Here is a 23,968-nt window from a genome sequence, read left to right on the forward strand (position 1 = left end):
TTTTACTGTAAGTTGCAATTATGTCTAAGAAGTATTTATCTATATAACATAAAATATTTATCCATGTAACATAGAGTATTTATTATCATTAATGTTTTACTGTAAGTTGCAATTATGTCTGAGAAGTATTTATTTATGTAACATAAAATATTTATCCATGTAACATAGAGTATTTATCATTTATGTTTTGCTGTAAGTTGCAATTATGTGTGAGAAGTATTTATCTATATAACATAAAGTATTTATCCATGTAACATAGAGTATTTATCATTATGTCTGAGAGTATTTGTCATTGATATTTTATTGAAAATTACAATTATGTATGAGAAATATTTATCTATGTAATATAAAGTATTTATCCATATAACATAAAATATTTATCATTATATCTTAGAGTATTTATCATTGATGTTTTACTAAAATTGTAATTATGTCTGAGAAGTATTTATATATGTAACATAAAGTATTTATCCATGTAACCTAAAATATTTATCATTATGTATGAGAGTATTTATCATTGATGTTTTACTGAAAGTTGTAATTATGCCTGAGAAGTATTTATCCATGTAACATAAAGTATTTATCCATATAATGTAAAGTATTTATCCATGTAACATAAAGTATTTATCATTATGTCTGAGAGTATTTATCATTGGGTGAGGGGATTGTTTATTTAATGGTCTCCAGTTGTGCGGGGACAATCCAGAAAAAAAGAAAATTTTGTGCGGGGATAAATGACAAGTATTTATGAGGGAATTGTTTATTTAATGGTCCCCAGTTGTGCGGGAATGATTCAAAAAAAAAATGAAATTTTGTGCGGGGACAACTGATGGATTGATTAATTCTTTCATAAATAGAGATCATTGCAGAGGGATTAATACTTTGAAAATTCATGATAAATATTTTAATGCTTCAAGTTAAATACTAATAGTTTCTGCAGAGTATAATTATTGAGCGGTCCCCCCCAATGATATTTTCGACAGTTTGTGCGGGGTTTTTTGCGGAGATAGACCTGCGGGGATTGTTATTAGTATCCTTAAAAATTATGGCTAAATTATCGATATTTAAAATGTGTTGAATTTGTAATTGAGGGATATTAATGAGATCTAAATTTTTATCCACAAATGGAAATACTAAATCCATCAATCAATTCACAGGATCTTATCCCCTAGAAATTTGCGATCTACCGGAGATTAATCTATCATGCAAACATTAATTAAATTTAAAATTTTATCCACAAATGCAAATATTAAATCCACACAATCAATCCGCAGAATCTTATCCACAATATTGCAAATTACACATATTAAATATAGAAAATGATCCTAAGATTTTTCATATCTTTATTATGCATTCACTTTAAATCTTTAATAAGTCAAAACTTAATATTCAACAAACAAAAAAACGTCTAGATGTGAAATAGCACTTTTTTTCACATGCATATAATAGTTTTTGGCTTTTCGTCTCAGTATTTCCATGTATTTATTGTATGAGTTCTTGGTGTCATTTGAATAAAGTCGAAATATCGTATATTTTATATAAGAGTAAAAAGATGACATATATTACATCTTTTATGCGTTTAAAATATTCAGTATCACATATAGTTTAAAATCTTTTACTTTTAAAAAACATTTACTGGCGGTTCAAGTTTCCTTATTTTTTAATCTTCATTATATATATTTCGTTTTCAGATCTTTCATAGTTTAAATTTTAAAACCGAAATTTCAAATATACAGAAATTTAATATATGTTATCGTTTTACGCTCATGTAAAAATTTACAATACTTCGACTTCAGTTGATTGACATTTAGAACTCGTAGAAAAAACATCGACTTGAATTTTTTTTCAATATTGATTGAAATTCAAGTTTCCTTATTTTTTTAATCTCCATTATATTTCATTTTCAGATCTTTCATAGTTTAAATTTTAAAACCAGAATTTCAAATATACAAAAATTTAATATATGTTATTGTTTTACGCTCATGTAAAAATTTACGATACTTCGACTTCACTTGATTGACATTTAGAACTCGTAGAAAAAACATCGACTTGAATTTTTTTCAATATTGATTTTTCAATATTTTTTTGTTTCCGTTAAGACAGCGTCTTCGAAAAGAAAAAAAAAATCTAAATTCCCATCTAGACATTATTTTTTGTATTGATATCAAGTTGGTTGTTATTATAATTTAAATGTGCATGCATATAAAGACATGAAAATCCCAGGATAATCAGCTATAATTAATATATATGTGTTAAAAATATTGTGTATAAGATTATATATGTGGGATTGATTGTACGGATATAATTTTGCATTTGTGGATAAAAATTTAAATCTAATTAATATATACATGATACGATTAAACTCCAATCTCCAATAGATTGCAAATTATTTGATATGGCGGGATTTTAAATTTTGCATGACCGACAATTTTATCTAAACAGAGTTCATTAATAAATTGCCCGTTAACCCGAGAGATCAAAAGAAGTTGCGCGAAGATACCAGAGGACTAGATGGCACGTGGTACATCAAGAGCCAGCTAAGCTCACGGCCAATTTCCTTTATTCTTTAATTAATGAAACTCTGTCTACGGGAGCTTACGGCCAATATGCACCGCTTGTAGCTCGATTTGTCTCCTTTCAAAGGTATCTTCAATTGTTTCTCGCCACGTGTCATTCCTTAATCACGTTATCCAATCAAACGGTTGTGATTCGCAGATCGGTTATATTCCCCTCGGAATCTTCCCGCGAGGACCAAACTGCCCGTAGACCGAAATTTAAAATTTCCCACAATTGCTCTCGCGAACCTTCCCGTTACTCCCATCTCAACCGTCCATCGTTCCAACCCCCACGTGTCACACATCGGATAACAACTGACGTCAGGCCTAAACCACTCCCCCGCCTATTTAAAGACGCTCAATCCCCTGCTAAGCTAAACCCAGCTGAAAGCAAACACACTCACAAGTTAATAAACAACACAAACAGAGATCGATATTCACAAAACGAAAACACTTTTCACTTCCAATTTCTCTTCAACACCTCTCAAAAATGGCGAGCGAAATGCCAATCAAGACTCTGGCGAAATCCATGGCTCCTCCAAAGAAGGCTTATGTTACCTTTCTGGCAGGAGATGGTGATTATTGGAAAGGTGTGGTTGGACTGGCGAAGGGGCTGAGGAAGGTGGGATCCGCATATCCTCTGGTGGTTGCAATGTTACCAGATGTGCCGGAGAACCACCGCCGATTGCTAATCAATCAGGGTTGCATCATCAAAGAGATCGAGCCGATCTACCCACCTGAACACCAGACCCAGTTTGCCATGGCGTATTATGTGATCAACTACTCCAAGCTCCGTATATGGGAGGTGTGTTTTATGTTTTTCCTTACCTTCCTCTTTTTTGTTTTAGAACAGTCCATGACCACAAAATCGAGAACAGAAAAATGAAAATTGCAAAGTTAACTGATCAAAAGAAGAAATATTTTATAGGATAAGGTAATAAAAACTGTATAATGCATCAACAAAACTAGTAATTCTTAAAAAGGACATTCTAAATCAAGCAGATAGAAACATCTGGTTTCATATATATATTAAAACACTTATTAATAACTTGAAACCAAAAACAGAAGTCTGATTTTATTTGAAAATTAAAGATGGAATCTTTTTTTTTTTTTTTATCTTGTATTCCTTAATTTCAGATAACGAAAAACATAATAATCAAAACAAACTAAACTTACATATTCATTTGTGTAATCTCTTGTAACGCAGTTCATCGAGTACGAGAAGATGATATACCTCGACGCAGATATCCAGGTCTATGAGAACATAGACCACTTGTTTGCTCTGCCTAATGGCTACTTCTATGCCGTGATGGATTGCTTCTGTGAGAAGACATGGAGCCACACACCGCAATACAAGATCAGGTACTGCCAGCAGTGCCCTGACAAGGTTACATGGCCTGCTGACAAGATGGGCCCACCTCCGCCCCTTTACTTCAATGCCGGCATGTTTGTCCATGAGCCGAGCACGGAGACTGCCAAGAGACTGCTGGAGAAACTTGCAATTACTACTCCTACGCCTTTTGCTGAACAGGTAACAGAAGAGAATCAAACATGCTTAATAATTTTACTAATTTTGATTTTGAAACAGGGTACGGATTGTAATCACGATTTTAATTTGGATTTTGTACAGGATTTCCTGAACATGTTTTTCAGGGATATATACAAGCCGATTCCTCTATTGTACAACTTGGTGCTGGCTATGCTCTGGCGTCATCCTGAGAATGTCGAGCTGGAGAAGGTCAAGGTGGTACACTATTGTGCTGCGGTACGTCAATTTCAAATCTTTCCAATTGTTATTCATGAAAATTAAGTGTGAACTTCCTCAATTAAGAGCAATTTATGGAGAAACAACCCTCTAATTGTTGGAATTATATATGCAGGGATCGAAGCCATGGAGGTACACTGGAAAAGAAGAGAACATGGACAGGGAAGACATCAAAATGCTTGTAGAGAAATGGTGGGATATTTACAAGGCCACATCTCTTGACTACAAGCCCAACCAACCTGCTGTGGGTTTGGAGAAGACACCCTCTTTGATCGCTGCAGCGCTCCAAGAGGCTGGTATTTTCAAGTACGTCACCGCACCATCGGCTGCCTAGTGCCATGTGGCAGGGAGGGACACGTGGATATATGCTAGAACATTTGTGAATCTGTAGGGGGGTTGAATTTTGTTGGTTTACAGCGAAATTTGGCTTCTTTGCTTATTTTCCTTTTGTATTTTTGAGGTTCCCTTTGTGGGAGGGGAATTTTGTTTTTAGGGTTTGATTTTCTACTTAAGCTGGTGTTAATTAAGTTGAAAAGAATAATAGGTGCCTTTAGACGAACTTTTAATCGGGGTTGGTGCCCACTTTGTAATTAAAGTTAAGAATTACAGATAAGGCAATAGAAATTGTGTATTATTATGAGAAATCATGGTTGTTCCATTTTATTCTACTACTTGCTCTATATTAACATTTATTGATCGTCTCTGGCAAATGAAATGAACTTTTTTAACTGTTTGACACCTGTTTTTCTGTTGAGTGGCCACGACCAATTCGGATAACATACTACACTACAAACTACGGATTTTAATCGCGGATTTGAATTGAATTAATTCCCACATAACGTACGATTAAGTCTTTCATTTAATATATAAAATTAAAGAACACTATCCAATATCCATATGATGTATAGCTGAATTTTATCTGCTTTCAAAGTCTCCGTTCAAATGCAAACTTCTAATCTTAATATGTTGTTGAACCAGTTTAATTGGTTCAACTGTCCTGTCTAAGACTTGGTGTTTGGAACTCTCTGAGCCGTTGGGCCCGTTGGTGATTAGGATGATTTGGATAGAATTAATTAGGATTTGATTTGTTTAAAAGTCTTTTCTATTGTAAAAAAAAAAAAAATAGCTTCTTCTCTTTCTAGTCTTTCGTCATGAATATATTATTTCTAATTCTCAATTTCGACTAAACGTGTTTTCATTTAAAAAAAAAAGTCCAATGAATCTATAGTTCTTCGTCGAAATCAGACTAGATCTCCGGCCAATTCTAACCTAATTCTTTAAAAATAGACTTAATAAATAAATATTAGTCCGTTTCCCGCACTTTCGGATGATAGAAAAGGGCACCTAGATTTTTTTTTTTTTATTCGTAATGATTTGTGTTTCAAAATGAAAATAAAAATTGAAGGTGATATTTGGAAGGCTCCACGTAGGGTCGGAGAAGTCTGTTCCAACTTCCAACAAAAAGAGAGTTTACCTTGAGCTTTCAAGTTTTAACTACATGAATGACTTCTCATCTTTTGAAACCGACTTCAAACTTTTTTTTTTTTTTTGAATAATAGTGGTAAGACCATCGATTTCATATTGAAAACTTCAGAGAACCTGTCAAGGTATTCAAAATGAAAACCTTTAACAAGCACTTAATACATATGTTCATACATACGTACACAAAATAGAAAACGTAACTAATTTACAGACCACAAAAAGAATCTAATGAAAGCAGTAAATTGTTCGGCACAAAAGGAGATATAAAGCATAAACGATAGTAAGACTTCATATCACTCCAGTCTATGGAGAGATCTTCATCATCATCCTTGTCTGGGTCTTTTTCTAACACTGTATTAATCTGAAGGTCCATCCACTCCAATAGATATTTGAGTGGCAACAGCACCCTCCAAACCCTTAATTATATGTTAGAGATTTTATATCATTAAATTTTTTATTTAACATCTGTGCGGTTGAATCTAAATATAAGAATATGTTTTATGCTTCCGACGCTGTGTCTAGAGAGCAAAATATTTCGTTTCCATCTTGTCTCAGGTCATATGTCGCCCTCTTTAATGAAAATAAAAGAAAATCGCAAATTTGTGGTGCAGCTCTTTTTTTTTTTTTTTTTTAAGGGGGCGTTTGGTTGAGGTTTTTGAGGGATGATTCTCTGCTATCTAGATACTCTGGAATAGGATTCCTACGTTTAGCAATATTAGAAAGGGAATAGACCTGATAATTAGTGATTTCTGACTATTCTAATTACCACAGATCTGGCTATGGCGATAGCCAAAAAAGAGGTGGAATTCTTTCATTCCCGATTGACGGGAATCAGACAAACCGCGCACGCGCTTCTTATTTTATTCGGTTAAAACTGTTTTCTCTTCTTTTCTGATAATTTTCGTGAGAGAACATTCTCCCACTCTGACTTGTCCCCTCGGCCTCTGTTTACGATTCGACTTCTCTCTTTGGCCTCCGTCTCCGATTACAGGTTCTCTCTCTATCTATCTCTCCGCACTACCCTTTTCTTATTCGTTCAGAAAGTGAAAAAGATTAGAACACCGATTCAACTGCTGGCCATTTATGTTAACAGGATGAGTGATAATCTTTGTTTATCCCATGCTTTAGTTCAGAAATTGAGTAAATTAGAACACTGCACTGATCGGAACCCAAATTGTGATGCTTTAATTCATCTAGCATTTTTTTTCTCTGAATAACATAGCCAGTCGTCGGTTTGGAAAATTGCTTCTTTCAGCATATGGTTAAAAATGAGAACTCCCAAAATAAGCAGCTGGACAACAGCTCCAATTAATGTAGGAGTTTAGATATTTTAGTTTCATATATATGTAATTCTTACCTTTGTAACTGATGCTGTAACATGGTTATCTTGAGATAATAAAATGCCTATGGGCTTCAAACCAAAAAAAAAAACAATTTGCCTAGTTCCAACTTAGTTCTAAGTCAAACCTTATTTTTTTTTATTAGTTGGTAAGTACTCACAGAAGCATAGGAAAGATAGATTATCTTGGATGCTGGTACGCACTGCTAGTCTTTATGGTACTGGTACGTTTCTGCTTGTATGGTTGTCAAATTTTTATAGACACTGATACGGTTATCCAACAGGTTGGAGAAGTCAGGTTGATTTCATTTGTAAATTAGGGTACCCCAACTAGTTGGAGTAAGGTGGTTGTTTTTCTTTCTTTAAGTTAATTCTTGAAATTGATGTTTGAAATTTTCGAGGTCCATAAAAGGACATACAAGAACAAAAAAAAAGATTACTAGAGGTGATGACATGCAAGTATGCAACTGATCAGTATTCAGTAGAGATGCGATAGTTAAAAAAGAGGTTGTTCCTCACATTAATCAACATTAATTAATGAATCATGAGAGAGGATTGAAATGAGAAATAATCAAGTTATGGGATAAGGAAACTCTTCCCTCCTGACACAGTTGGCTGAGATGGGTTCAAGAGAAAGCACAAGAAAATAAAGAAATATGCATGCTGAGGTGGGAAATGTTGATTGATCCATGTGATACTGTCTATGATTAGGACCAAAATCATACCTCCCTTTTGTTGTATCATTGATGGATGCAATTTGTGCAGACTTGGGTGGTTTGGATGTATATTCATGCTTGGAGAAGATCAGGAAATGTTCAGGGGACTTCAGAAGAATGCTAGCACCAAGAGCAAATAATAAAATTAACCCTGCTATGTGTGACACACTGGTCTACTAAACACTCTTTACATGCATAACAGTAAAATTTGGAGGGAGATGGATAATTTTGAAGGTTTTGAGGGTGAATGTGTAAAACTATGGTGTTTGTGTGTGAAAGGATCAAAATGATGAATAATAGTTTGATTTCTGATTTACGATTTAAGTTCGAATAATACATAATTTGTCCATATATTATTACATACTAATGAGTAAATTATTAATTAGTATTTGATTATTGGTTATAATATTAAATTTGATTAAATTTAGTTATATGATTGAAACGAATTATTTTTATTATTTGGTTATCTGATTAAAGCAAATTTAGTTATTTAATTTAAATAAGTTTTTTTTAAAAACAAATTTAGTTTATAATTTAAAAACAGTGAAGAGATATATTGATAGCCATTTTAATGGCTATGTGCGAACCAAATATGAGAATGACTCATTCCAGGGAATATTGAAGCAATAGTCATGTGCGAACCAAACATGATAATGACACATACTCTGGAATGATATTCCCATACATTATATTCCCTGGAATGACCTATAGCGCGAACCAAACGCCCTCTAAAGGTTATTAGTCCGGATCCCCTAAAGTAACTCAATCTTTGGGTTTTGTATCGAGACCGTTTGATTCAAATTCGTCGCTCGAGATTGCTTCGCGATTCAAATTCATCTCTCGGGATGTGTGCACTCCACTTCGGATAGATTATCACGGATTCAAATCAAACGGTCCCGATTTAAAACTCAAATATTGGGTTACTTCACTGGATCTGAACTTGAGCGTAGGTGCATCTCTTGATACAGTGGTCTATAATGTCACAAAATTTGGTGGTACGTGGAAAGATTAACATTTATTTAGAGGTGATTCCCCAACTTTTGCTTCTTCGTCCAAGACAAGAAATAAAGAGGAATGGTCAACTATGTGATCGAAGGTGTTGGCTGAAATGTAAATGTTGGCCCAGATGTAGGGACAGTGTCTTGTCAGGACGGAATTGGGCCGCAAGTGAGCCCATTTATAAATTTAACTCCCTTTTGAAGAAAATGGAGTTTCCAATATAAAGCCGTTGAAGTTCGATTCATTTGATATTTTGCCTTAATATGTTAGGGATGCAGACGGATTGAATACGGATCGGATTGCGGTAAAATTATATTCATATTTATTTTATCTTTTGGGATACGGATATTAAATATATATAAATTAAATATTAAACATATCTTCCATGAATACATATAAGATATTAAATAGATATGAATATAATGAGAGTGACTAATGTGCATTCGTATGCATATGGTCTGATATGCATACGTTCCAAATTTAAAATTTCAAAATTCAAAACGTCAATCCGAACCGTTCATCTTGTTCTCCATATTAATATGTGCTTGGAGACCAAACTTTACATTTTTCTGAATTTTTTTACTATTTATTAAGCCACTTTGAAAATTACTGATCCAACGGTGGCTTAACAAAACAATAAAATCAACAGCCACCGTTGGATCAGCAATTTTCAAAGTGGCTTAATAAATAGTAAGAAAATTCAGAAAAATGTAAAATTTGGTTTCCAAGCACATATTAATATGGAGAAGTTCAAACCGACGTTTTGGATTTTGAAATTTCAAATTTGAACCGTATGCATATCAGGCCATATGAATACAAATGCACATTAGTCACTCTCTGAATATAATTTCAGCATCTAAATTAAATATTGTAACAATATCAACCTATTATTCAATAAATTATTCTTTTCATTATACAACAAAAATAATATAAAGTATGAATACGATTTGTATATCCGTTCACTATGGTGAACTAAAAAATATTTCACATGTTAAATTTAATATATCATTACAAAATATATATCTTGTTATAAATAATTAATTACGAACATAAACATATTAGTAATCAAAAGATACAATAAACAAATATTTATCTCTAAATATATTCTAAGACAAAACAACAATAACATAATATAGAAAATCACCTTATCTAAAGATTCTTGACCATATGATAATAGTGATTTTCTACCTGTCCACAAAAAGAATAGAAAAAAATCTAAATACATTTTCATACAAATATAATATTGAGCGGTTCATATCGACTATTTGAACTTTAAAACAAAAATATAAATTCATAATGCAGATTTATGTGCGCATTACTGTAATAACCATAACCCTTTTTATATCTATCAAGAATTAATACTTTATTCAACAATAAAATAATACCAAATATCATTACAACGGATTGAAATAGAATGAAAGAAGATTCTTTTTTTATAAATGCATTAAAATTATCTTATAAATTTGCTTGACAATTTGATTTTATACTAAATTAATTCGTAAATTTAGAAACTTTGTGTAACACATCACTCGTCATCGTGATGTCGTCATGATGTAAATCAATTTTAATATTTTGGATTCATCATTTAAAATTAATCCGATAAATATTAAAATTAAGTTCACAAAAAAAAAGTAAGTGCACTTAAAAACACCCTAGTTATGTAGCTTGATAAGTCTGGTTCCTTCAAATTTAACATTACCAAAGGCTTTTAAATTTTAATACTAACACAACAACATTACATTGCAGTTTTTCTATTCGATTTTTCATATTTGAGAGACCAATTATTGATAGTTGTGGATATTACATTATTACTAAACGTACTATTTAAATTTCGAAATCCAGCTGATATTGTTTACTATTATTAATTTGCTTATTTTGTCACGAGATCACTAATGCTGCAGCACTGCTTGGAATGTCTGTATTAATTTGGGCCGTATAACCCAATTTCATAACACCTATAGTAACTTAAATTTTGAGTTTATATCTGGACTGTTCAATCTGTTTTGCACAAATATTAAAGAGACCGGGCATTCCATCTCCGGTCCGGATTCTGATCGGGACTGTCTGGATCTAAACATAAAATTTGAGTTACTTCAGAGGATCCGGACTGCCTGGACTGGACCTCGACATGGTACCAAACGAGTGCGTATCCTCTGAGATATCTCATATTTTGCGTGACCGACGGGGTCGGTGCCTGTGCCTATTCGGGGGTGACGTAGCGGGGCAGTATTATTTGAGCTTTGAGATTCGCGCAGAACGTATTGTAACGGTTGTGATTTTCCAAAAAGTCACGCAAAATATGAGATATCTCAGAGGATTCCAATTCGTACCAAACAGGGTTGGTGTGGATATAAAGCTAAATACTACTTTCGTGTCGCTTTATGGACCGTGTTTTATTTATTCTTATACTTACCCGCAGCACAAAATATTGCATGTATAAATATCAGAAAGCTCTTTGTCTACAATCAAAGTTACATACCTCCTCTTTCCTTCCCTCCACCGAGGAATCCTCATAGAACAATTTGTAATTTTGACTCAAATACACAGCCAGATTTGATTAATACATAAAATTAGATTATAGTGTGGAAAAGCGCGCGAAAATGGCGAAGGATGGATGCCCCAAACCGTTGGTGGAGGTACGAGATCTGTGCTTCACCTACCCTGGAATCGACGGCCAGCCTCCGCCTGGGTCGAAACCGCTTATAGAAGGCTTCTCGATCACTGTCAACCCCGGCGATCGCTGCCTCCTTGTAGGGTCCAATGGCGCTGGTTTGTTTCTCACTCTTTCGTCTTTTGTTTGATCCCCATGCTTCAATTATTTCCTATATATATTTTAAGATATATACATAAACTAGAAAGAGTTGTCAATTGAGGCCATATTGGAGAGAATCCCTGACATGCTGACCATGTTGTATATTTGCCATTTATTTGGTATTGTAAAAATAGCCGATTGTGCACCATAAAAGGGATAGAGAGAAAGAGATGGAGCGAGAATAATGTGGCTATTGTGATTTATCTGTTTTTGATTGCTGGAGGTGCTCTTGGTTTTCCTTAGTGGTGTATCTATAGGGAAATGGATATACAAATAATTATTAGGTAAGGTAAAAACTACACGGATACTGATATTTATACATAGTTTGTTTGATTCAGTTTTCTTTCAGGGAAAACAACTGTATTAAAGATACTGGGTGGAAAGCACATGGTAGATCCAAGCATGGTGCGGATCATGGGTCGCTCAGCTTTTCATGACACAACTCTCACCTCCTCTGGTGAACTTTCCTACCTTGGTGGAGAGGTCTATACATCCTTTTTATGTTTCTGTTACTACTTTATTACTGTCAATACTACTCGTGCAATCTACATCTATTGCATGAACCTGTGAATTGAAAATGTACCAAAGATAATTACTATGTGATTGTTTCATTATTTTAAAGGAAGTCATTTGAAGTTCTTGAAACATGTTGTTAATACTGAAAAAATCTAATTATTTTAATGATTATGCAAGACAAGAAATTGCTGATTTGTCGCTCCGATAAATGATACATATCACCTAGACCATCTCTGATCCTCTATAAAACCATAAAAACTCTCTTTTTTCAGCTTAAGTGTTGAGAGATAAACAATGGTTCTTCTCAGATTTCAGGATTGTTGTGCATGATATGTTGACATTTGCACGGGTATTCATCAAATTAGGCTATACAAAATTAACAAACTGGTTATTGATTTTTTTTTTTTTCTAAACTGTGTAATACAGTGGAGAAGGGATGTTGCATTTGCTGGTTTTGAGGTTTCTATTCAAATGGATATATCGGCTGAGAAGATGATATTCGGAGTTGCTGGTATTGATCCCAAAAGGAGAGACGAACTGATCAAGGCAAGCCCCTTTTTAAATCATTTTTTATCATTTGCAATTTAAGATTGGCTACGATACCTGTGTAATTGCTACAAATAGGATGTATCTGCTCGGATACCACGGTATGTTTTGAGGTCCCAAATGTGTCTAAAAGGTTACCTGTCATAGCATGCCTCTGGTATTACATTTCTGTAATTTCATATTATTTTTCAAATTTCACTATATTTTGTTTAGTTTTGGCTGCATACTTACATGCATAGCATGTATAAACCTTGAATTAGACCACATTGGAATCAGCTCTTCAGGAATTAAATAAAAAACAAGCCAAACAGTTTTTCTTTCACGTGATTGCTAATTAAGGTTTTAGAATTGGAAATACTTGATTTTGCCAAATTCAAGTACTGATTAATTATTTGAAATTTTAATTGAACAACTAGCAAAATTCATCTAGCTTTATACAACCATGGGCGGATCCAAGTAGAGATTCGGGTAGGCAAGTGCCTACCCCTGGATTTGATTTATTTTCCGACCCAGTACTAATTATTCAATGTGCCTACCCCTGGTCCGATGTAGTGCCCACCCCTGGCTCGATTTAGTCCGATTCTTGAACCGATTCCTTCCGAGTTTTGGTCAATTCTGCGTGTATTTTTTTTTTTCGGATCTGCAATACTCTATTTCGGAAATTAAATGAAGGAAAAAAAGAGAACAAGAAAGGTCTGGTGGTGGGACCTATCGTTACAATTCTAAGGAAATTGACTGAGTGAACTATTTGGGCCTTCTATTATTCAATACTTATATTTCGGTTAAATTTTTATCTAAGCTTTGATTTCAATTTGCTAAGTAGCTAAGAAAAGTCCTACTTCGAACTGTGCCAAACAAATTTTTAATTAACTTAGGCAAAATATTTCAATGTTGTGTCAATCAATTTTATGATTATAACAGATTTTATAATAAACATAGTTACAGGACTGAGTAGCAATTGTGTACCCGATTAGTGCCCTATCCTGACATAAATCCTGGATCCGCCCCTATATACAACAACATATGAACAACCTGACAATATAGGATAACAACAATTATCAATCCAATGCGAGCAAATAATAAACTCTTGTTTTGGCACTGCCATGAACCTTACTATTATTAATGGGCATTCCATGGTTTTATTTTTGTTTAATTAAGCCTGAACCTTTTACTTCTATTTTTTTGTATTATTTTCTGTTTTTGGTTGAAAGAGGTTTCTTTGAAAAATTAAAATAAATGCTCACTGTTAATTTATTATTGATGGTCTGTGCAGATTTTAGATATTGATCTATCATGGAGAATGCACAAATCGTCTGATGGTCAGAGAAGACGTGTTCAAATCTGTATGGGCCTTCTCAAGCCATTTAAGGTTATATTATTGTCTCCTATTTCTTTTTTCAGGGAACCCATTTTCTTGCTATTTCCAAAATACTCACATTTAGAGCTATCGAATTAAAACATCTTTCATTTTCTATAGGTTCTTCTGCTAGATGAGATAACAGTTGACCTAGATGTCTTAGCAAGGGCAAATCTGTTGAGTTATCTAAAAAAAGAATGTGATGAAAGAGGTGCGGCTATTATCTATGCCACACACATTTTTGACGGTCTTGATGACTGGCCATCACATATGGTAAGTTTTTTTTATCTTACTTATTATTCGAAGTGTACTCAGCTGGATTCGTTTTTTCTTCTGAATTTAATTTTTGCATTGAATGCCAGGTGTATATTGCCCATGGGAAGTTGCAGCTAGCATTGCCTTTAGAAAAAGTGAAAGAAACAAGCCAGCTATCTCTTATGGTACATTTTTCATTGTTCTCAAGTACTTGCTAGTGATATTCATCCTACAATTGATAATTGCATTGGTTTGTTATTTGTCTGTTTAGGTTGTTTCGAAATTGTAGCATAATTTACTATAAACCGTATTAACTGGCTAGGTTTGGGCCAAAGATTTCTATTTCGGCCATTGCTTTTCGGGTATCAGTTCTCACTAGTATTGTATAATTACAAAATAGTACATGTGTGAGCAGTCAGTTATAATTCCAAAGCATGCCTAAGTAAACCTCAAGTAACTAAAATAAGCCTTTTTTAACCCAAGTTTGAACTGCACCCACTCTGGATTTAATTAAAACATCAATAAGTGAAACAAAAAGATGATCTGAAAATGAATTTCAGCCTCTAGATTACCTTTGATTTATTATTATTTTCCTTCCATTCCACATTATTACTAGAGAACAGTGGAGAGCTGGCTAAGAAAAGAAAGAGACGAAGATAGGAAGAGAAAGAAGGAGAGGAAAGCACAGAGCCTTCAGAAAAATGACAAGCGGGTTGATGGATCTAGGGTTACTGGTGACCCGGCATCTAGTGCAGTTCGGATTTTGAACAATGGCTGGGCCGGTGGGAGGTTGAATTCCACAATTGCTGGAGCGGAAAATTTCGTCTTCAGCTCTAACAGTGTTCTTAGACAGTGACATTAATCAGTCCTATTAATTTACATTGGGAAACCCATTATTGTATTGGTTCAGCAATTAGGGTTTCAATTACCTACCCTGGTACGACTGTATGATTATAGCCTGCATAGGATATTATGAGAAGGATAGCATCTTGATCATGGAATTACTGTGTAGTAAATTAAAATTATTTCAATGAAAAACAATGATAATACTGTATTACTATTAAATGAAGCCTCTGTATATTTTATATTGTATCCATACTTTAGTTGTACGCTTAATAAGTTCATGTGTCATTCTGCTGCTCAAATTGTATGTGTTAGATGAATTTGTCCATTCCAGAAGGGCTTGAAATGATTATTGTTAATTTTTGTACAGCTACATCAATTGAGTCTACTATTATTATTCAAGGCAAGAGATAGAATCCATCTCTCTTTATTAAAGAGGATTTTATGGGATAATAGATCGCTTTTATAACTCTTTAGGCAATTAGGCAATTAGGCAATATCATGTGTAAACGAGATAAAAGTGCAAAGTTAAAATTTCACTGGAAATTATAAAAATAAAAGGATATGGGAGAATATTCCTTGCCACAGTGCTGATGCTGATTCAATTGACGACTAACTAAAATTGGGTCATATTTGGACTCAGTCACTATAAATAAAATTTAGAGTAATGATTTCATCTCCCATTCTAGTCCCCTAACAGTTCCCTGGCCATTAACTACTTATGGTAACTATTCTTCCCATACTAGTTAGTCTTTCTAACTGTTTTGACCCCTCTTTCTCTCCCGATCAAAAAAAAAAAAAAAAATTGCGCTCTTCACGGCCTTCACAGCCTCCGCCTCTTCTCTTTCTCGGCATGGTGCACCGTTGAGATCCGGCGATGAGAGTGTGGTGCACCGTCGAGATCCGGCGAGGAGAGCATCGTCGAGATCTGGTGGAGAGAGCGTCGTGCACCGTTGGAGGGGGTCCATGCTAGCTCAGCGAAGGTTGTCAGAGTGCAAGATATGAATACTTCATTAGTTGGATATGCATACTTCATGTTGTTAGATATAAATACTTCATATCTACATTAATTAGTTATAAATACTTCATTATTTGTTAGATATGAATACTTTATACATTCAATATGAATAGTGTTAATATCATGTGTGAATACTTATTATAAAAAAAGATTTTAAGTAAATTGAAGAGGTATTAGAAGAGATGTCCCAGAAGAGGTGTCTAATTTTGAATTGTATAAATTATTTCTTATATGTATGAATACTTCATTAATTAGATATGAATATTTCATGTTGTCAACATATGAGTACTTCATTTGTTAGATATGAATACTTCATTATTTATATATGAATATTTTATTTGTTTGATGTGAATACTTCATTGTATAGATTCGCTGTAGTGGTCTCCAATCTTGGCAAATGTCGCTTTCAGACGGTTGCGGTCCCCAAACCAAGCTATCAGACGTCGTCAGTGGTCCCCCTTGTCGATACTGGTCCCCAAAATTAATGGTCCCCCAACAGTCTGTGTTTACATTTGACCAATATTATGGGTAATAAGTAAGACTACTTAAGTCCATAGGTATGAATACTATGCCTGTCAACGATGAAAAATCGTGTTAGCCCTGCAGGTTGCTGGTAGTTATCTGATGTCCAAGTTAGTTAGTGGTGCCCTGTCGCACGTTTTTTGTCTTTTAGTGCGAGGGACGTTTAGGGGACTGATATGGGGGTACTGTTAATCGATCCCAAAAATTTTTATTCTAAAAAAAAATAATAGGTTATTTTTTTTCTTTTTTTAGAAACAATTAAGTTAAGTCGTTAATTTTGATGATTAATGAGTTAGTTATAGAAATGTAGTTAGATGGGGATAAAAATCTTTATTCTAAAAAAATAGTATTTTTTTTAGAAACAATTAAGTTAAGTCGTTAATTTTGATGATTAATGAGTTAGTTATAGAAATGTAGTTAGATGGGAGATAAAAATCTTTATTCTAAAAAAAAATATAGTAGGTTATTTTTTTCTTTTTTTAGAAACAATTAAGTTAAGTCATTAATTTTGATGATTAATGAGTTAGTTATAGAAAGGTAGTTTAGATGGGTGATAAAAAAATTTATTCTAAAAAAAATAGTAGATTATTTTTTTGAGTAAAGATGTTGTCTCCCTTGAATCTGTTCCCTATCTGTCCCTCTAACAACCCTCCTTTTTTGTTTCCCCACGTGGTCAAAACCCACCCTCTTCAATCTTCTCTTAGAAAGAAAAAAAAAATTCAACACAACTCAAAACCCACCCTGTTCTTCTCCTCTACTGCTCGCCACCAACTACCCACGCTGACGGTTGTGATGGCGGTCGAGACTCGGCGAGGGGAGCGTGGTGCACCGTCGAGATCCGGCGAGGAGAGCGTGATGCACCGTCGAGATCCGACAAGGAGAGAGTGGTGCACCATCAAGATTCGAAGGTTGTCACAGTGGAACATATGAATATTGTATTAGTTAGATATGAATACTTTATTTGTTAGATATGCATACTTCATGTTAGATATGAATACTTCTTGGAAGAGGTGGGGGTGAGAGAGATGAATCTGACTTTTGAATGTTGAATTGTATAAATTATTTCAAACATGTATGAATACTTCATTTGTTAGATATGCATTCATGTTATTAGATATGAATATTTCTTAGAAGAGGTGTTCAAGAAGAATGGTCTGACTTTGAATTGTATAAATTATTTCAAACATGTATGAATACTTCATTAGTTAGATATGAATACTTCATTTGTTAGATATGCATTCATGTTGTTAGATATGAATATTTCTTAGAAGAGGTGTTCAAGAAGAAGGGTCTAACTTTGAATTTTGAATTGTATAAATTATTTCAAACATGTATGAATACTTCGTAATCGTCAGTATGAATACTTCATTTGTTTAGATATGAATACTTCATTTGTTTAGATATGAATACTTCTTTAGTTAGATATGAATAATATATAGATTCGCTGTAGTGGTCCTCAATCCAGGCTGTCACAAGACGTCAACGGTCCCTCTGGTCGTTACTGGTCCCCTCCAGCTTGTGTTTACATATGACGAATGGTTCTGATAATAAGTATGATTACTATACATTCGTAGGTACGAATACTATATGTTTTGACTATTAACTCAGAGTATAAATACCCCCATATCAGATGTTGGAGTCAGTTAGTGGTCCCCTGTCGAAAGTTGTTTGTCTTTTAGTGCGGGGAACGTTTAGGGGACTGATATAAGGGTACTGTTAGTCGTTCCCTATTTTTTTTCTTTTTTTTTAGAAACAATTAAGTCATTAATTTTGATGATTGATGAGTTAGTTATAGAAATGTAGTTTAGATGGAGATAAAAATCTTTGTTCTAAAAAAAAAATAGTACCCGCATTTCTATTAAGACACATAAAAGACAACGGAGAAAAGAAGAGAAACGGAGATCAGACTGGGTTTTATTAATTCTGAATATCCAAGTATCCAACAAACTTATTTAATGGGACGACATAATTAAATAGAATAGAATTATCAGATGTTGGATGTCGTTGGATACAGAGGCGAATACAGTAAGTGATATAAGTGATATTGGGGTCAATTGATCCCTATTAATTTTTAAAAATTATGTATTTAAATAAAATTTACTATATAGTTTAGATGATTGACATTCACAGTAATAAAATTAATTCTCATTCACAGTAATAAAATTTTATATGATTGACATCTATTAATGCTTAAATCTCATATCTAGAAAGTCTGAATCCACTCCCGATTGGATACGTATAGGCTGCAAAATTTCTCATTTGAGTTCATATGTAATTTCTAAATATACGTCCAACGGCTTATTGATTTCACAATCCATCTCAAATTTGAGACACGCATTTTCTAAATATGTAGCAGTTTCTACTGATATTGCAAAGATAGCCTTAGACACCTTTGGCCCAAACCAGGAACTCCGGCGAGTCAAAAACATCAAAAATAAGGTGCTTAAACTCCAAGTTTCATTCAGGTCAAATAGTTCAAAATAAAGAAAAAATATTTAATCCAATGAGAAAACCTGCCCTAGTTTCAGAATAGTTTCAAAATCCGAATGAATATCAAAGAAGGCGTCTGCATTCTACTTCGAACCGGATTGATCTGGATTATGATCAAACGGTTTCCGAATGAATATCAAAGAAGTTGCGTGCATTCTACTTCGAACCAGATTGATCTGGATTATGATCAAACGGTTCAGATCTAACCTCAAAATATTATGTTGCCTCACAGAGAATATGGATTTGTATTTACTATTTGGTATACCAAAAAATGAGGGCATAGCAAGAGAGGTGGTAACATTCCAAAAAAGCTCTCCTCCGATTTCATAACGGATCTCGAGTTGGGACCAACCTTTATGGGCCGTCAAAAAGGGCCCATTTAACAAAAGGAAGACATGAGAAACATTTCTCTTTGGTCAAGATAGGGCCGACCAGAGAGATGGAATTATGGATTGCTCATTGGGTTGCGATTGAACGGACGACATTTTCCAAACAAGTATATCATATACGCCTCCATTTTTCCACTTCTTCCTAGGGTTTTTCTCTCGACAGGATCCTTAGCCGCAGCACGAAAGTAAGGTGCTCTTCCCCTCTTCCCTCTCCTTCCTCTCCTCTCTCCTCTTCTCTCCTCTTCTCTCCTCTCCTCTCTCCTTTTCAGTTTAGATTGGTCGAGTATAGCGTTGATTGGTTAGTTTAACCTTTTCACCATTGAATCTGAATTACTTTGTTTGTTTTGCTTATAGTTGCCTGATCGAGTTTTAATTGCATTTTTTTCAGTTTGTTTCAACGTAATCAGAGATGGCCCCTCCCGCAAAAGGTATCAAAAGCGCTTCAGTTGTTTCCATTTTATTAAATATTTTCTTTATTGATTAGAATTGTTTATACAATCATAAGCACAGAGCTGTTATGTTTGTTGGATTAGGTCTGATCTGCAAAGAGTGCGGATTTACTGATCCACACTCTTCTCAGCATATTTTTTAGATATAATACTAACTGTTAATACATTTTGTTCTTTGCTCTTACTAGTAAAAAGCCTTGTATGCTATTTAATTTGTATAGTGAATAGATGGTTTCCTTGTAATTTTGTTAGCAACTCCATTTTTATTGAGATAATGGTCATCCAGAAAGTAGTGTAAATAGTTGTTATTTTTGTCACATGTTTTAATCAGTTAATCTGGTCTATACGTTCACTTAGAAAATAATTGTTCATGCTGTAGTTTTTTTTTTCTTTTCGTGTACATCTTTCATTTAACAATTGTGTCATGTGACATATAAAGCACCATTTTATCTATCAGAATTACTAACAATCTCCCATAAAAATTGCTACAGGTAAGAAGCCCGATGCAAAGGCTCAGGCTGAGAAAACTGCAAAGGCAGTGAAGTCGGGCCCCACCACCGGCATAAAGAAGAAGAAAATACGCACCTCGGTTACCTTCCACCGGCCCCGCACCTTGAAGCAGCGTAGAGCTCCTAAGTATCCCCGCCAAAGTGCACCTGGGAGGAACAAGCTTGACCAGTACCAGATCCTCAAATATCCTCTCACTACAGAGTCAGCTATGAAGAAAATTGAGGACAATAATACCCTTGTGTTTATTGTTGATATCCGTGCTGACAAGAAAAAAATCAAGGATGCTGTGAAAAAAATGTATGACATTCAAGCCAAGAAGGTCAACACCCTCATCAGGTACATTTGTTGTTTGCTTATGTTTTATTAATATATTGTGATTTCTATGTATTTCTCAGTGGTTTATTAACTGTGGGTCATTTGGCATGTTGGTTTGTAAATTGAAATGTTTCAAGTGTATTACAAGTACTATTAAACAGAATTGTCTTTTGTAGTTTGTCTTGTCCAGTGTTATTTTATTGGATTCTCCAAAGGGTTTTGTAGTTGCTTGGTTCAGTTTCTGGGCTGTAAAAGTTTCATTGCAACCACTTAAAATCCTTTTCTCTTCTTACTGCATTTGTGTAGTTGCGTAGTATGTAGTTTTAAATCTATCTGATACTTTTTTGACATTGTTTCAGCTTAAATTGTGGCAGTGTTCTATTTTAATATGTGGTAATTATTTACTTTTTGATGCAGGCCTGATGGTACCAAGAAGGCCTATGTGAGGTTAACACCAGACTTTGATGCTCTAGATGTAGCAAACAAAATCGGCATCATCTAAATTTTAGGCATTTGTAGTTTTCTAAATTTTTCTCGAGTAGAGTATGTTGAACCTGCAGATCATATTCTGTTTTCGATCCCTATTTTATGCTCATGAACTTGGTTTGTTGAATTTTAAGAAGTTTTTGAGGAATTTTAGCTTGTTTGACTTTCTCATAGTTTGATGTGGTATGAAAGGTTGAGAAATTTTGTTGGTGTTAATTCATTGCTCAAAATTCTCAAATCTAATCAGTTTTTTTAATTTGCTGCTGGTAATTTCCGCTGTTTGATACAGCAATGCTTTTCATTTGATGCAACACTTTTGGTGAATAAGTTGTGCAGTATTTCCGGTTTTCAGGCAGAAATAGGGGTACTATTGGGTTGGGTAGGATCCGGATACTACTATATTTGGAGCTGTATTCTAATAGTGTTTGGGTTTGAATTTTGATCCATATGCTTATTAGTTTCAAATCGGGTCGGGTCTGGATCCGGATATTTATTTATCTGTAGATATTTTAGGTTCAGTTTTTCGGTTCCAGATAAATAGATACTTATAGCTTGTTTGTGGATTATTGGGATCCAATTCGGATCCGGAGCGGATGTCATAACTTAGAAGCATTTAAGAAATCTTTTATGTTTAAATATAATTATAATTTCTTAAATATCCAAACATAATATTTTATTATAATATAAATTAAAATCTGCTTTAAAATATTGAGATTGAGATAATTTTAGAAAGTAAAATATTTTTTATGATGATTTCATTTTATAGTTCTAAAACTTCATGAATAAAATATTACTACCAATTTGTTTTGATCAACTAAAAGTGTAATAAATTTCAGTGATTCCTGTAGAAAGGCAGATATATGATAGACAAAAGAGTATCAAGGAATTAATTAGCTTCGCAAAAGGAGAACATGATATTTGATTTCAATGATTTGTACAAAAAGAGCAATAAATTTTATTTAAAATATTAAAAATACTGTAAATAATTGTCTTTTCATAGTTAGTAATATATATTTTTATATTAAATAATTATAAATAAAATGATATTATCATTTTATCGGGTATTTATATGGGTATCGGGTCGGGTTCGGTTATAGATCAGATAATTAAATGAAACTCATAATCTATCCATTACAGTATCGGTTTCGGTTCAAATTCGAATTGGATCGGATATTAAATTATTAATTTTGTAACTATACTCATAATTTAACGTGTTATATTTTTTAAATCATACCCTATCCAAATTAATCGGATTCGGGTCAGTTCCAGTTCGGATCCGGATAATCTAAGTAAATGTACCACCTCTAGGCAGAATATTTTATTTATAGAAATCTTTTAAAAATGAATGGATTGTTTGATTTGGTTACTTTAGACATTTCTAATTTTCTATGGTATCCAAATATCACCGCTATGTGATATCTAGGTGTTAGGTACCCTGTGGCCTGTGATATCTCATTGAATATTTGGATTACATTATTAATAATCCCGAGCTTAACGAGACTGTTTCAAAGTTCCTTTGACGGTTGCATTTAATATAGTATAATCACGTTGAAATTGAAATAAGGATTAATATTTTTATTTTGACATAGAAAACAAATGGAGGATATCAGGTACTCTATGATGTCTCATTTGGATTATATTAACAATTAATAATCCCGAGATAAACGATAATATTTCCAAGTTCCTTATTGGTTGCATTTAATATAACATAATCACGTTGATATTCAAATCGAAGATAGTGCTTATTTTTTTAGAAATTAAATAATCGATTTATCAGGAAGTTGATGTTTTTTTTTTTCTCGAAATAGCAAGGATCAAACTATTGATTGAGGTGATCAAATCAATTGTTGAGTCCACCCTCTGTTGCATTTTTACACGGTTGGTGACATAGAAAAAGAGTGTGATCGAACCATTGATTCGGTTCATCCAATTCAAATTTTGAGCCCGAAAATTCATTCATTTTGAAATATGTTTAAACAGTCTTTGACTGTTTGATATTTCTTTTCAAATAGCAACCTGGGAGGGTACTGAAATCATTGATTCAATTCAGGGCTGGGAGCATAATTGTATGCCCGAATACAATAAGAAAAAAAAAAATTGGATAGTGCTCGTACTTTTACATAGAAAACAAAGGATCTTGGCTTGCAACGGAGGAGCTCAATGGAGATTGTCGGTAGAGACGTAGACTACAACCATTTGAATTGGTTGCATGTGGCTACAATTGTGTTTAAGTGCGTGTGGTCTTTATGTGGGGTCACATCGCATAAACGTGGTCCGAACTCACAAGTCACAACACAAGTCACAACCACCAAATAGTTGCCGCGTATTATTGCCGCTTGATCTGATAATTTATTTATTTTTTGGACCAGGAATAATTTGAGAAGTTATTGTAAGAGGAGGTAGTGTAGTGTAGTGTATAGAGTCTATAGAGGCTAAAAGTCCCGTCTTGCGGTTGTCATAATGGCGACATTTGTGGGTCTAAAGATGCCACAATGCTCCTTTCGAAAGGTAGGTCCATTCTCACAAAAAAGATGACACGTTGCATTTAATTAGTTATAAATTAGTACATTGTCGTAATCTTAGGAGATACGTCCGTGATTAATT

General features: G+C 33.8%; 3 protein-coding genes and 1 long non-coding RNA gene across 7 annotated transcripts; all 4 read left to right on the forward strand.

Moving 5' to 3' along the window:
- Positions 1-2,932: 2,932 nt before the first annotated feature.
- On the forward strand, positions 2,933-4,964 carry LOC144555508 (galactinol synthase 2-like). Its single transcript, XM_078303880.1, has 4 exons — positions 2,933-3,360; positions 3,763-4,086; positions 4,186-4,320; positions 4,436-4,964. The coding sequence occupies exons 1-4, from the start codon at positions 3,046-3,048 to the stop codon at positions 4,652-4,654; spliced, it is 993 nt and encodes a 330-aa protein (XP_078160006.1). The 5' UTR covers positions 2,933-3,045; the 3' UTR covers positions 4,655-4,964.
- Positions 4,965-7,399: 2,435 nt separating this feature from the next.
- LOC144555913 (uncharacterized) lies at positions 7,400-8,250 on the forward strand. The gene is made up of 2 exons (XR_013512156.1): positions 7,400-7,507; positions 7,785-8,250. It is a non-coding gene; the product is annotated as an uncharacterized LOC144555913 (long non-coding RNA).
- A 2,989-nt stretch (positions 8,251-11,239) lies between these two features.
- ABCI20 (non-intrinsic ABC protein 9) lies at positions 11,240-15,461 on the forward strand. 2 transcript variants are annotated; one of them, XM_078304160.1, is made up of 7 exons: positions 11,240-11,625; positions 12,007-12,151; positions 12,611-12,730; positions 14,004-14,099; positions 14,208-14,360; positions 14,450-14,527; positions 14,959-15,461. In XM_078304160.1, exons 1-7 carry the CDS (start codon positions 11,471-11,473, stop codon positions 15,196-15,198), a joined length of 987 nt encoding a protein of 328 aa, XP_078160286.1. In that variant the 5' UTR covers positions 11,240-11,470; the 3' UTR covers positions 15,199-15,461. The 2 variants fall into 2 exon arrangements, with proteins under 2 accessions (XP_078160286.1, XP_078160285.1); XM_078304159.1 differs by having other exon boundaries at positions 11,249-11,625; positions 12,018-12,151.
- A 4,171-nt stretch (positions 15,462-19,632) lies between these two features.
- On the forward strand, positions 19,633-21,512 carry LOC144555790 (large ribosomal subunit protein uL23-like). 3 transcript variants are annotated; one of them, XM_078304216.1, is made up of 4 exons: positions 19,633-19,789; positions 19,993-20,032; positions 20,545-20,899; positions 21,296-21,512. In XM_078304216.1, exons 2-4 carry the CDS (start codon positions 20,014-20,016, stop codon positions 21,378-21,380), a joined length of 459 nt encoding a protein of 152 aa, XP_078160342.1. In that variant the 5' UTR covers positions 19,633-19,789; positions 19,993-20,013; the 3' UTR covers positions 21,381-21,512. The 3 variants fall into 3 exon arrangements, with proteins under 3 accessions (XP_078160342.1, XP_078160343.1, XP_078160344.1); XM_078304217.1 differs by having other exon boundaries at positions 19,657-19,794; XM_078304218.1 differs by having other exon boundaries at positions 19,789-19,902.
- The last annotated feature ends 2,456 nt before the right edge of the window (positions 21,513-23,968 follow it).

Source organism: Carex rostrata, chromosome 6 (genome assembly GCF_964058835.1).
Source record: "Carex rostrata chromosome 6, lpCarRost1.2, whole genome shotgun sequence".
NCBI classification, from domain to species: domain Eukaryota; kingdom Viridiplantae; phylum Streptophyta; class Magnoliopsida; order Poales; family Cyperaceae; genus Carex; species Carex rostrata.

Bases quoted from the DNA above. Each gene is read 5' to 3' on its own strand.
- LOC144555508 (XM_078303880.1), top strand. From the start codon at position 3,046: ATGGCGAGCGAAATGCCAATCAAGACTCTGGCGAAATCCATGGCTCCT. The intron at 4,087-4,185 runs GTAACAGAAGAG...GATTTTGTACAG, and splicing joins CTACGCCTTTTGCTGAACAG to GATTTCCTGAACATGTTTTT. The intron at 4,321-4,435 runs GTACGTCAATTT...TTATATATGCAG, and splicing joins TGGTACACTATTGTGCTGCG to GGATCGAAGCCATGGAGGTA.
- ABCI20 (XM_078304159.1), top strand. From the start codon at position 11,457: ATGGCGAAGGATGGATGCCCCAAACCGTTGGTGGAGGTACGAGATCTG. The intron at 11,626-12,017 runs GTTTGTTTCTCA...GTTTTCTTTCAG, and splicing joins TGTAGGGTCCAATGGCGCTG to GGAAAACAACTGTATTAAAG. The intron at 14,528-14,958 runs GTACATTTTTCA...CATTATTACTAG, and splicing joins CAAGCCAGCTATCTCTTATG to AGAACAGTGGAGAGCTGGCT.
- LOC144555790 (XM_078304216.1), top strand. The intron at 20,900-21,295 runs GTACATTTGTTG...TTTTTGATGCAG, and splicing joins AAGGTCAACACCCTCATCAG to GCCTGATGGTACCAAGAAGG.